General features: G+C 34.3%; 1 protein-coding gene and 1 pseudogene across 1 annotated transcript; both read right to left on the bottom strand.

Annotated features, from left to right (window-relative positions):
• Positions 1 to 193: 193 nt before the first annotated feature.
• Positions 194 to 7,747, bottom strand: LOC132277323 ((E,E)-geranyllinalool synthase-like; annotated as a pseudogene).
• Positions 7,748 to 8,980: 1,233 nt separating this feature from the next.
• On the bottom strand, positions 8,981 to 12,230 carry LOC132277318 (uncharacterized). The gene is made up of 6 exons (XM_059779157.1): positions 11,865 to 12,230; positions 11,228 to 11,761; positions 10,855 to 10,927; positions 10,201 to 10,422; positions 9,298 to 9,419; positions 8,981 to 9,202 (listed from the first exon to the last, which is right to left on the bottom strand). Exons 1-6 carry the CDS (start codon positions 12,228 to 12,230, stop codon positions 8,981 to 8,983), a joined length of 1,539 nt encoding a protein of 512 aa, XP_059635140.1.
• Positions 12,231 to 14,980: the final 2,750 nt, after the last annotated feature.

Genomic DNA, 14,980 nt, shown 5'->3' with positions numbered 1-14,980 from the left:
TCTTCCCTTATCTCTCTTATAATTATGCTTTAATTGCTTATTCCATATCTTGATCTCATATCTTGATTATTGCATAATTACTTAAATTGTTGAATAGAAATTGTATTTCTATATATTGCGAAAATTATCCATTGTTTGGCATTGACTCTATTCACCCCCCCTCTAGAGTCAATTCTTGGGCAACAAAACTGATTCAAATGAAGCATAAATTAAGTTTCAGAGGAGTGAACACTTTCGCGCAGCCATTTCTCGATATAGTCTTTGCAACAAAGTGTTGTCTAACAAAAAAAAATATATTTCCATGATGTTTGAAGCTTTGATCGTAACAAGCCGAGTAAATGATCAAGTTTTCCTTCTTGGTTCTCGACTGAATCGATGGTAGAGTCTTCAGACCCTTTTGATTTTGGTATTCCAATGGATTGTAAATTGCTTTCATTATGTCTTGAAGGAGGTCTATATTAGAGTCAAATTGGTTGTTAGAGTTGAAAAACATCTAAAATACTTTCAGACATGATAAATGGAGTTGTTTGCATGGTTTGGGCAAATCATTAAAGCCATCCATCAAAACATGTTCAATTAACTCTTTCTTCTTCTTCCAATATCTCTCCTACATTAGTGATTGAGCTTTCAATGTCTGCCCGTGGATTTTCTTTCAAATCAAGCAAAACAAGGTTCATCTTCCCATCCTCTTGTTCCTTCTGCACAATATATGAATATATATATATATATATATATATATATATATGAAAATTTTTAGAATGTTTACATGTTAATAGTAGGCATTAATCCAGATGTTATGATCTCTCATCCTAAAAGAGGAGGCTGAGTGTTCGAGCCCTGACAGAGTAATATTGTGGGGGTGTATGCGTGTGCTCGAACTGTCCAAAAGAGAAAATGTTTACATATTCATGAAAAGGTACATTAGTTAATTAACTAACCTGGTAGCTTTGAATGTCATTCAACAAACGAGCAGTGACCATGAGCAATTTCATGATAGTTTCATACTGCACGGGCTTGAGTAATTTGTGAGGCAAGCTCGAACTCATAAAACACGAAGCCAAAAGAACTATAGTGTGCGTAACAATCGATATCATGCCTGTTTCAAGGTATTCATCGATGGATGGTATATATCCACTCTTGCTCCATGTAGTTTCTGTTGGCCACGAAAAAAATGTTTCGTGCCACTTTCAGACAAGATTTTCTAAATTATTTCGAGCTTTGGTTGATAAATAGCTCAAGCATTTGTGAAGTAACTAGTTGAACTACACATGTAAAAAAGCTTACTATATCTTGTACATCATTTGTTATGTCACTCCCTTGTCGATGGAGTTGTTTCACTGCAATGTCCCTCACAAAATTGTCGAGGGCATGAAAGATAATCTTACCATGGCCACTTAAACCTTTACTATCCCATCTGTTATAAAATAAAAAATAAAAAAATATATATAAAATGTGAGACAAGGAGAGCTAGAAAAATAAAGTACTATGCAAGGTGTTCTAAAGTAATTCTAGATTGAAAATAAAAGCATATACATACATACATACATACATACATACATATATATATATATATATATATATATATATACCTTAGAACCGCATTGGTTAATCGCTGTAACTCATTCAGAGAGCCTTCCATATCATAAAAATCATCAGCAACTGTAATAAGTATTGCACTTTTGGCAACTACCATTCGAACAGGGGAATTGTGAGGAAGAGAACTACTGGCTGCAACGGCAAAGTAATAGTAAGTAGTTTTCTCCCTCCCAAATCCCATTTCACTGAGACCCCACTCCTTGGACCACCTAATGATGAAATAGACAAGCCATTTTGATTAATTACACGTTACTATATATGCATAAATATAACTGTCATGTTTATGTGTGTGTGTGTGTGTGTGTGTGTGTGTGTGTGTGTGTGTGTGTGTGTATACATGTACCTTTTAAGTTCCTCCAATTCTTTCCTGTAGATTGATTGCCAAAACTCATAGTTCTCCACAGCAAGTTGCATTAGCTTGTCATTTTGAAGACATGATATCCTAACAGTTTATAGTTTTTTTCATTAAAAATATCAATCATATTAGTATGAAATTTAAAATTCTAAAGACTGAATTGTACCTATAGAAGGAGACCTTTCCAATGCACAGAGAGTGGACGTAGTTAAATTCAATCCACTTTCTGTGATCCAGATGACTAAGGCGAGCAATCCATGGAACTGTCAACTCATGCTCGATCTGTGCAAAATTATGGAGTCATATTATTAATGTGATTAATATACTAGGTTAGAGCCATTGGTGATGGACTATTAAATTTGGTAAGTGCAGGAAACTTGGAGTTGGATTATCAATCAAAAAAGATTATAAGCTAAGAATAGAAAATTACCAATTTTTGAAAATTTGTTAACATGAAAAGATTATCGTTTATGTTTCCCAATGTACTCATGGATTTCTCAAGTAATTTCCTTGAAAATGACCTTGCCTCCTCTAGTTCATATTCTCCTGAGAACATAAGATCTATTGCTCTATAAACATTATACATTGCACTTGTAAACATTTCAAAGTTTTCTTCTATATGAGCTACAAAATCTTCATGGCGTAGAAACCAACAAAAAGTCCCTGCACATTATAAATTTCAAAATTATTATGACACAAAATTAAGGAGTATTTATATAATCAACATGAAAGGTCTGAAAGACATACATGGGGTCACATTGTACCCTTGCATCCGTAAGAGCCTAAAAGCCAAAGCGTCTTTGTATATTTTTGCCGGTGCTAATTTAACTTCTTTTTTTTTTTCTTTTTTTCTTTTTTTTTTTTTAGTTAAAGGGTAATCTTGTATAGATGTAAAAAATGTACAAGAGGGTCCTATAAGATAGGAACAACAAGCTGCACAAGGCAGCAGCAAAATCCCAGCGAAATACAAAAACAAGGAACCAGTCCTAGCAAGCAAAATACATAAAAAGCTACAGAACTAGACTTCTGCAAGTTCAAGTAAACCTAAAGCAAAACAAACATAAGAAGCAACCATCCAATCAAGCATCTTCCAGTAGACACTTCCATTTAAAGCGACCAAGTTTAAGGGACAGTTAAAGCCTGAGCACATGCAAAGTAGCATCCATCCAAGAACAGTTTCTGCAAGTCTTCAAGTCTCCTAATATTTCTCAGATCAGAAGCATTCTTTAGCTTAATTGAGGCTAATCTTCCTTTTAAACATTTCTTATTCTGAGAAATGACTGAGGATGGGGATGAGGATGTGTTCTTGAAGGCCCTATTATTTCTTTCCATCAATAGAAAGTAGACAGTAGCAGAGAGTAATAACTTATGCACTAGAAAATCATTAGCACTCCAATGAGCAGAACACCATAAAATCAGTTCTTTCCAACTAGATGGCTGAATGTACAACCTAATTGTGTGTTAAATGAATGACCACACCACCTTTGAGAACTCAAAATGGAAGAATAGATGGTCCAAGGATTCATTGTTGGCTAGGCAAAGAACGCAAGCATTGATGTGATGTTTATGCTTCATAGGTTTTCTGTCAAGAGTATAGAGTCTACCTTTTGTTGCTAACCAAGCAATAAAGCTATGCTTGGGAATATGATGTTTAAACCAAATGGTCTTATGCCATGGGAAAATGAAAGTGGGAGGGAGGAGGTATTTAATTGTATGAGCAAGGGAGAAATTCCAGCTAGGTGAAGGTACCAATAAAACTGTATCAACATTGGTGGAAGGGTTAGGCAGTTCATTTAGTTGAGTGTGAAAGTTCTGTGATTGAAAGGAGGGAATGTGACCAAGTGAGTCAGGTACAATCCAATGATTCAAGGAAATTAGACTATTAACTTTGACTCTCAAGTCCAGTTGAAGAATTTCCCCATCATTAAAGTTTATCTGATTGAGCAGAGGCCCATTTGGAAGCCAATAATCCAACCACATCATGGTATCAATGCCCTTCCCTACCCTATGCCTCAGTAAACCCCTTGCCATATCTCTCAATTTCAATAACTTTCTCTAAAAACCAAAGCTTAAAGCTGTTGGTTTCACAGCCCAAAAGCTTTTAGCTTTGATTAGGTACCTATGTGACCAGGCAACCCAGAGGCTATCTTTCTTTCTAGCAAATAATTTCCAAATGTGCTTCAAATTAGCAGCTGAGTTTGTCATTTCAAGGTTGGGAAGGCCTAGCCCTCCATTAATACCACATCCCATGCAACTTTAGCACAAGAAGCCTTCAGTTCAGGGCTGACCAGAGAAATCTCTTTACAACTCTATTAACATCTTCAATGACCTTCTTAGGTAAGACAAAAGCTTGTGCCCAGTAACTTTGCAGTGAACAGAGTATGGATTTGACAAGGACAATTCTGTAAGCAAAGGAAAGAAACCTTGAAGTCCATCTTTTCACTCTTGCTGCGAATCTCTCTACATGGGAAGTACAATTTGTTGAGCTGAGGGTTTTTGATGTAAGTAGTAATCCCAGGTAAGTTACTGGTAATGAACCAATTCCAAATTGGAGTAGGGCTAAAATATCAGCTTTGGTTTGATCATCAACACCAGAGAAAAAAAACAAGGCTCTTTGATAGGTTTATGCTTAAACCAGAAAATTTAAGGAATTGCTTAAATGCCTGGAAGACAATCTGAACTGAGGACAAACTCCCATGAGAGAACAGTAAGACATCATTTGCAAATGCAAGGTGGGATAGGGCCAATTTACTGCATCTCCAGTGATATTTAAAAGTAGGGTTGCTCACCGTGGCATGATTCAAGGATTGGGTGAGGACCTCCATTGCAATGACAAACAATAGAGGAGAAATGGGGTCTCATTGCCTAATCCCCCTTTGCCCTTTAAAAAATCCAAAAAGTTCAGCATTGAGGGATATAGAATAGGATGGTGTGGTTATGCACTGGGTAACCCATTGGATAAGACATTCAGGAAATCCCATAAGGTTTAGGGTATCAATTATGAATTGCCAATGAATACTATCAAAAGCCTTTTAAGATCCATTTTCAGTGCACAACTAGGGGGATGTGGGGACCTATGGTACCTATTAAACAGCTCATGAGCCAAGATAACATTCTCAGAAATATGCCTTCCTTTCACAAAAGCATTCTGAGTGGGACTGATTAAAAAAGGTAAAGCTGTGCTAATCTTCAAGGCAATGATTTTTGAAATACATTTGTAAATTAAATTGCAACATGAAATGGGTCTAAAATCATGGACTGTTGTGGGATTTGGAGTTTTAGGCACTAGGGAAATATATGAGCAGTTGATTTCAGTGAGCAGTTTACCAAAGATAAAGAAGTCCCTAATGGCTGCTGTGACTTCCTGAACAATAATTGGCCAAGAATGAATGAAAAAACTTGAGTTAAATCCATCTGGACCTGGACTTTTAAAGGGGTGAAAGGATAGCAAACATTGTCTAATTTCACTATCAGTAGGGATTGCTCATAATGAGGGAATAAGGTTGGTTGGAATAGTTTTGGTAATGAGATGAGAAAAAGGATGTCATACCTGTGTATTGTTGGTAAGGTTGACCAATCAGCCCCATAAAATGATTGAGAAATTCCTGCTGCAATTCTTTACCATGAAGCTGAACCCCATCACTGTTTGTTATGGTTTCCACTTTTCTCCTGTTACACTTTGTGGAGAAATTTTTCATGAAGAAAGAGGTATTCTGATCCCCTTCTTTCAACCAGTGTACTTGAGCCTTTTGTTTGTACAATAACTCTTCAGCAAAACACAATTCAGAAAATTTGCCCACCAATTCCTTTTCTCTATTTCTTAGCTGATCATCCATGGGATTAAGGTCCAAGTTGGATTGACAAGAATATAGGTCCTCTCTACAAGCCTGAACTCTGGCAGAAATATCACTGAATTCTTTCTTGTTAAGCTGCTTAAGTGGTCCCTTCAGAGCTCTAAGCTTCTGCACAACTCTAAACATTTTAGTACCATGAACCTCAAGCTGCCACCCTTGAGAAACAATTGAGAGAAAATTCCTGTATTGAGTCCATAAATTAAAAAATCTAAAAGGCAGGTTCCTTTTCACACTAACTTCACCAATGCTCATTATTTTCTAATTAAGCACTAACTATTAACTGTTTTAAGTTTCAATCTCCTCCTTATTTGGATCTTAATTGTATATATATGATACATTACCTGTACACCTCTGATGAAGTGTTTTCGATCTCCCCATTGAATTAAAATGCTCGGACAACCCTAATCTTTGAATTTGATTAACCATACAAAGCTTTATAAGCTCCTCATCCATGGGATAAATTGATGGAACTGCACCAAAAAACAAGTTCAGAATTCTATATACATTAATTCCTACACACATACATAAATTAATGAAGCCTTGAGAATTGGTAATATAAAATCATATATAGAATTGAGAAGCTTTTCATAACCTCCATGACCACATCTTCGAACTAGAGAGACTAAGTAGTCCATGCACTTCTGATTTCCAGTAGTCATATAGGCGTATGCCGTGGCAGAAGGTGATTGGAACAGTGAGCTGTCTGATCCATTCAAGTGCATCACTACATCTTCTTGATCAATATCACATGTTGATGGCAAGGCCTCCAAATATGACAACAGTGGAGGATAATGGTATTTATCAACAAATTCTTCCCTACAAATACATGCATACATGTTACTGATTAATTTAATATCTTGGTGTTCAACAATAATTTTAAAAATATAAATTTGAATATATGCATATTTATAGGTAAGAATTTACATATCAAGAATCCGTTGCCTGTGGAAGAAAACATCCAACACTTCTCCTTTGAGCTCGCCAGGGAAGACAATTTCTAGACCTTTTGCTTGAGAAAGTTCAACCATTGCAGGGAAAACAATAGAAAACCAACGAGGATATCCATCTTGTTTTACTTTGAGAAGCAACTCCATGTTTGCATGAATAAATTCCAATCCTAAAATTTTGAAAGAAATAAAGTGCTTATATGATCATCTCATTAATTGATATATATACAAATAAAATTTAAACGTACAATGCTCAGTTTGCAAGTGTTTCTTACTTTCTTTTGCTTTGTAGTTTTTGGTTTGGTAGTGAGGATTTACAAAATATTTAATTGATATCAAAATATTTAATTGATATCATTTATGAAATTTTGTTTTCGTATACCGTTCAAAAAAAATAAAAATAAAAAAATTGTTTTGGTAATGGAAATATGGAAATGCTGATAGCGATTTTATATATATATATATTTTTCTTTAAAAATATCATAATAAGGTAGAAGTCTATGATTGGACACTCATAGCTTAAAATATGCATGCACATGGTACGATAGTGATATTTGAAACCGTACACTATTCTATAGAATCTATGCATAGTAAGTGCATGTTTATAAATTTACCTACGAAAAAAACAGTACTGTGTGTATATATATAGACATACATAGATATATACCTTTCTTTATGTTTTGGTCCCCAACGTTCCATGTTTTGAGCACAAACATGCAAGCAAGAGTTGCAGGAAGAGTATCAATGGTGCATTGATCCTCTCCCCGGAACCCTTCGTCTCTTTGGTTGTCGAGAATCCAATCCAAGCAACCCTTGAACATGGGACAATCCCGTTGTTCGGGGTCTGGAATCATGGCTAACCATGCAGTGTCATAAGCTGAAGGAGAAACAAATGAATAAACATCAATAAAATTAGTACTACTACTAGTAGAGAACATCTCTTCTTTGATCTCATTAACTAGGGTTTGAAGTGAGGTTGGTACAGAGGATTCCATGGAAACAAAAGCAAGGTTTTATATATATAACACATAATTTCTTTATGTGTGGACTGGTGTAGCATTAAGAAGCAAACAAGCAAGTTATTTATGGAGAAATTTATGCATGCACGTAATGGTTAGGAACCACAAATTTATGATTTCACGTGGGCCTAACGGTGTGGACAAATTTTGCAACTTCGCAATTTATTGATTGATTATGAATGAGATGACGCAATAATGTAACATCACCTCTTATGCCTGTTCCTAATTTATTGATGAGAGAATAATGTGATGCTACCTGCGGATGGTCAGTGAAAAAGTATATAATATCTCCCATAAGTAATGATATAAAGATGGCTTTCTCGGAAGAAGAGTTATGAGTTATCTATTTTTAATTTGCTAAATTGGGAGTTTTTTTTTTTCTTCGAGACATAGCGGTGTTGGCAGGAATTTGGGAGGTAATTTTTTAAGGTATCACTTTCGAATCACACTCTTAACTTGAATTGTGCGTGTATTGTGAGACCGAAAAAAATAAATAAATAAATAAATAAAGGTTTAGATAAGTTAAAATTATCCAACTCTTTGCGGGACATTAAGTAAGGGCCCGTTTGGGAAGTGTAGTATGATGTAGTGTAATGCTCTAGCCTAGAACAGAACAAGTGTTTTGTAGTGTGGTGTTATGAAATAAGAACAAAACATGTTTGGTAACGAAAATTTGCTCTGAGAATTTTGGAACAAAAACATGGTAGAACATGTTTGGTAATGTATATTGTTCTAAAAAATATAAGAACAAAACATGTTTGGAAGACTGAAAGTGTAACCAAAATCAGTAGAAAAATAAAATAATTAAATATATTGGATTAAGAATGTTTTTAAATAATGTTTTCTTGAATACATTTTTTCTAACTTTATTAAGTATAAAGTTAAATTTAATTATTGTATAATTTTAATATACAATTGATATAACTTTTAATATATATATATTAAATATATATAGATTGTTCCTCCATTTATCTTAGTTTATTATAAAAACCATTAAAATAAATTATAAATTGCAAAACCTATTAAAGCTGCATATTATTTTGACAGTTGTCCTATACATTATTTCAATATGGAACTGAAAGAAAGTTTCAATATATTATACATTTCATGAATTTTAATATATTACATACATAAGTTTCAAAAATATTACAGCATTCGTCAACAGTCACAATAAAAATTCTTGAAATAAAATTAAACTAATATATTACATCATTTCTCAACAACCACAATAATCAACAACAACAACATGAGCAAAAACAACAAGAATATAGTTATAGTAATACAACAACAACATCCATAGATAATGTAGTTTTGCCGATTTTCTTGAGCTTGCATAACAGCAACTACATCCTCCAACTCTTCCTGTACATGACCACCCACTTGTAGTCGTTGGTGCATGTCATCCAACCATATAAATGCACGATCATATGACTAAATTAGAACAAAGAGTTGTACATTACTAGAATACACCTGTAACACTAAGATGTAGTTAAAATATTCTTATTAATGCAAAGAAAATTGTATACCTCCCAAGCTGGACATCTATAGAATGAATGTCCATAATTCTTAGAAGTTCTAGCCGTATAAAGATTCATTCGACCCCTTCCACATGCACAAGGTGGCCCGTCAACCTGTATCTTATACATGACTGCATATATAAGTTATTAAACTGATCCAAAGAAGTTAATAAAAAATATACAGAGAATACTTTATCGAAATCGTAAATTAATGTGAAAATAAAATAGTTATTACAGTTATCCAAATCCTAAGAAATAGTTAAAATAAAGTAGTAGTTATAGTTATTCAAATACTAACAAATAGGACAAGTATAAAGTAGTTATTACAGTTATCCAAACATAGTAAACATGTAAATCTTATTTCAAGGGTGATGACTTGCATTCCATATAGTATCAGCAATATAATCGTGTACAATATCCATTGGTCACGAGCGAGACTGCGACACATTAGGCTGAACATCAACTTCATCATCTCCAAAAATTTCATTTATTATTGCCTCCACAGTTGCATCATTAAATATTGGATCTACATGTGCCTCTTTTCTTATAAAGTTATGAAGTGTGCAGCAAGCTAAAATAATAGCAATTTGAGCTTCAAACCTATATGGGAGCATTTGCTTCAAGATGGGGAATCTCATCTTAAGCATCCCAAAACAACGCTCAATTATATTGCGCAATGACAAGTGCCTGTGACTATATATTTCTTCTCTACCTTGGGGTTGTCGAGAAGCTCTACGGTACTTTTGGAAGTGGTACCGTTAGCCCTTGTAGGGAGCCAAGAAACCCAATTGATTGGCATACCCAGAGTCCACCAAATAATATTTTTATGCCATTTTACAAACTATAAGGCACGTTTTATTACCATGATATTTTAAATAAGTATTGCAAAATTATAGCAAGTATGACATTTACCTTCTGGAGGCACTAGGAAATGCAAATCCTCATTATTAATGGTCTCGTTCAATATCTTAGAATTATTAGCAGACCCCTCCCATCCTGCTACGACGTACGTGAACATCATATCAAAATCACAAATAGCCATTACATTTTGTGTTGTATCCCCCTTCCTTCTACGAAATGGTATTTGCTGGTCCACAGGTACGTTCGCATGAACATGAGTTCCATCAATTGCCCCTACAAAATTCTTAAAAAAAGGGTGGTACTTTTTTTACTTCTTTATATGGTTAGGAACTTCGCTAAAATCTGGGGTGACAATAATCTGTTTCCCTAAATCACAGACTTTTTGTAAAACCGCGTGGAAGTATTTTGAAATTGTATAGGTAGAGTGTTAAAATCTTTCTGCGACCACACGATTCCTTTCATTATGAGCTAAAGTAAGCAAAAATACCCCAACTTGTTCATAAACACTTACCCCTGTAGAGTCTTTCAACCCTAATGACTTAAGCTCCCCACACAACTTCAAAAAAACAGGGGTGGACATCCTGAAATTTTCAAAACATCTACTTCCATGCCCATGCAAGATCTCCATTATCTATGCTTCCCCGGTTAAAAAAGAATCCCTACAAGGTCGTTTTTCGTAATGTTTTTTATAATAGTCCAACATACATGCCATTATGATAACATAATCATTCTCCTCATCACCATCATCATACAAATCAATTATTGTCCTAATATCCATCTATATAATACAACATTTAATAAACGAGATAAATTATAATCATCTCAAGCAAAATACCAAATAATAAATAAAAGCAAGACAAGAAATAAAATTAAAGCAAGCGAAATAGTTATATTGTCATTACAATGAAACCAAATAACATAAATACGAGTGTACTTAATATTACAATCAACCAAAGTCATAGCAAAACCAAATAAGAAATAAAAACGACACACCAAAAGTCATAATACGTACTAGTACAGTTATCCAAAGTTATAATAAAACCAACATACCAAGTCAAATTCTAATGATCCAACCAACCCTCTTATCATCAGGAAGGTCATTAAGAAAGAAATCCCTCCAAACTTCATCATTACGTAACATCTGGGTGACCTTAGCATATTGTTTCATATCAACGCCCTCCAACTTATTCAAAATATAACAACATAATTTAAAATCACTTTTTGTCTTGTCCGGAGAATTGACTTCAACTTGCCCAGCTTCATGAACTGTTTTCATATTAGATGATGAAAAAGCAACTATGGCCCTTTCAATTCGATCTGTTTTCTCTCTATAAGTGTCACTCATTTTCTCCATGATACAATCCATTGTAGAGGCAAAACTCTCTCTCTTTGGTTTCTTACCACGAGGTTCAGGAGAAGGAGTGAACTCATGACGGCCTAACTCAGCAAAATCATCATTAAGGTCAAATGAGGTATATGTGCCTTCATGGTGTGCGGGGGCTTGGTTGAGAATGGATGGACTGTAGGAAGTATGGACATGTGCACCTGTAGCGTGTGTGCCTCCAAATATGGTGGTGAGCTTGTCAAAATGATTGCATGGCTTCTTTTGATACTTACCATATTGGGCATTCACTTACAGATTATTAAATTACTATTAATATTAAGTTAAGTATAATTTTTTGTAAAATTAACATACATTTATTTGAATAACTAACCTTGATTAATCTAGTCCATCTTTCATTTTCAATTATAACTATGTCCATCTCAGCATTATATCCCACGCTTGTTTCTCCTAACAAACTCACAAAGGCTTTGTAGTCTACCCTCATGTGGTTGAATTTGCTCTTAAGTTGTTTCGGTACATAGTTCTTGCCTGTACGGACCATCATGCCTTTTCGTATATTCTTCCAACCATTTGGACTAAAAGTTGTGTTATTCCGATTACCAGCATTAACTTCTTCCTCCATACAGATGATGAAAGCTTCAATATGAGAATCATCCCATACTAGTTTTCCATCACCGGTATTGTCTGTAAGGTCCTCTATTTCTTCTCCCACCACATTGTCAGCATTGATATCCATCTAATTACATAGTTTTAATAAAAATGTGTTAAAAGAGTCATTAACAACTGTAATCTCCTATTAAGAAAGTACGAATACATTTACTAAGTTGTCATAATAATATGACTCATCATGAATTCTACAACTTCAGTCCAAAAAGAAGTTTAATTTAACCATAATTGAATAAGTATTGATAATGGCATTATTCAATGGTCTTGTTGATGTACTCTATATTATAATACCATGAGGATGTTTTTAGCATTAACACTTATAAATTTTCAATTGAGGGCAACGAATACCCCATCTTTTTTAATTTTGTATTATATATAGAGAGAGAGAGAGAGAGAAATGAGAATAATAAGATTTTTGTCACTAAATTTTATCTTTTATTTTTAGTTTCATTTTGTCCAACTGTTTGCGTATAGTAAGTAAATGCTTCTGGATCATTCATACAAATATCTAATGGAAATGTGAATTGTGTGACCAAGAAGTTAACACACCTCTAAGTTGCTTTGTGCCAATGCAAAAAGAGGGAAACAAAAATTATCCTTGTGTGTGTATGCAAGAAACAAACTCCAATATAAAAAATTCCACTATGTTCAATAATTGCTTCCATGTTTAGTTTCTTACAACTGTAATCTCCACTATGTTCGCTAAAACCTATTTCACTAGTGTTCCAAATCAAGAGTCACTTGAAAACCCTTATGCTTATGCGGCTTAATTTCAACACGAAAACCAGCAAATCAACAATGGCATCTTGCAGACAAAGTTTCTTTGTACAACTAGGGGGAAATGGTGGAGGAAAAAAAAAAAAAAAGGCATGAACTGTCATATATATATAAATATTGGATTTTGCAATGTACACAACAAGTGAGATGGGTTAATTTATTTGGTACAACAATTAGTCTATCTCATTTTTTGAGTCCTTTAGTGAGAATAAGATAAACTAGACAGCAATAAAAATTATAGCTACAACAATTAAGTACACTGTTAGGTCAAGGGAAGCACACAAACATGGAAATTCGACCAAAGCCAATAAACATATATCCATATACAAAAGAGAGAATCAACCAAAATGAAGCATTATTTTGAGTCTCTGTTATCCATATATCCATATATATACATATGTGCGCCAGTGTGTGTGTATATACACACAAATATAAATATATGCTCACACACATACCAGAAATGCCAAGTGAGATTTGGTGAATTTCTAACTTCTAAAGATTTTTTAAGAACTCCAAAATGCCGAGAAACTCACTTGGTGTCGACGATGAACGTACTAGACTGAGAATCACCTGTGAATTCGAGAGTGCAGAGAGCAGCGGCGAAGCTTGGGTTCGCCGGAAAAAGCAGAGCAGAGGTGAGACAGAGGGTTCCTCTCTTCAGATCTGCATACACAGCTCAGCGATTTGAAGCCTGATCTTCAAACAACAATACCAATTTTATACAGAGCACAACGAATTCTGATGAAGAAGAAGTAGAGGAACTCACCGGTGAGAAGAAGACGACTCTCGGAAAGCTTCAACCCCTGTACACTGTGAATCGCCTCTGTGAATCGTCTAGAGAGAACCCTAGAAATATTCCACCGAATATATTTATATGTGTTCTCAGAATCAGTGGCGGAGGCAGCATGTGCCCAGGGGGGGCAGCTGTCTCCCCTGCCCATGCTGCCCTACTATAATTTTTTATTTTTTTTATACATATATTTGTAAAAATTGATAAAATGCCCTCCCTGAAATCTTTAAAATGGTCATTTTGCCCCTGAATCTACTAAATTTTATTTTATTTTATTTTATGCATATAATTTGTAAATATTTATAAAACACCCTCATAAAATTTATAAATTATCCCAATAAAATTATCTATTTCTAAAAACGTCTTGAATTCTATATTTTTTTTCCTTCTTATTCTTCAAATTTTTTTTTGTTATCTTCAAAAACTTTTGCATTCTCTTTCTATAATTAAAATCTATTTTTTCCTTTAAAATTCTCTCATATTTTTTTCTTTTTATTTCATTTTCTTCTTAAAAAATTCATTTTTCTTCTTAAAATTTTATTTTTTCTTACACGCATCCATAATTTATGTGCAATAACCCTTCTTTTTATTTTTTTTATCATTTTATTCATTTTTTATTCACTTATTTTAATACACTGTTGTTACACTATTATATTTTCGACATACTTGAAAAAAAATTATTTTGTCAATGTTAACATGCCCCTCCTGAACCAAATTCCTAGCTCCGCCCTTGCTCAGAATGCTCCAAGTTTGGACTGTTGTTCGTAGCTCTACAGTGAATAGTGGACCGGCTTTATTTTGGGTACACTTTGGAACACCGATTTTTTGTTCCGGAAATTGGCCCATTCTATGAAATTGTTCTTGCACTGTTGGACACAATACAGCCCATGCCAAACAAGTTAGTGTCCTCAATAGTATCCATTTGCACCGTAAGAAACAGCACAGATAGAGCATCCCTCAAACAGGGCCTAGTTTAGTTGTTTTTATCCAAATGGTTTACTGAGAGTTTATCAATGTGAAATGACATTTTCAATTCCGATGTATACTACAGGAACTATGTGCGAGTGTTGTCAATTCATAACATGCTCTGGCAGTCCGATGAATCATCCCCTTCACTCCCACAATTCGGGGGCCCAATTTTACAAAACCTGGCTTATCACTCCATACATCAAACAACCAACGTGTTGTTTGTTCCATTTTTTATGAATTGGACAAGACTTGTACATTTTTGTTCCTGTAGTATATATTATTGA

Source organism: Cornus florida, unplaced genomic scaffold (genome assembly GCF_030987335.1).
Source record: "Cornus florida cultivar Cherokee Brave unplaced genomic scaffold, ASM3098733v1 CherokeeBrave_3.0.0_Hap2_Chr01, whole genome shotgun sequence".
Taxonomy (NCBI): Eukaryota; Viridiplantae; Streptophyta; class Magnoliopsida; order Cornales; family Cornaceae; genus Cornus; species Cornus florida.
This window is presented reverse-complemented; position numbering and strand designations above follow the sequence as displayed.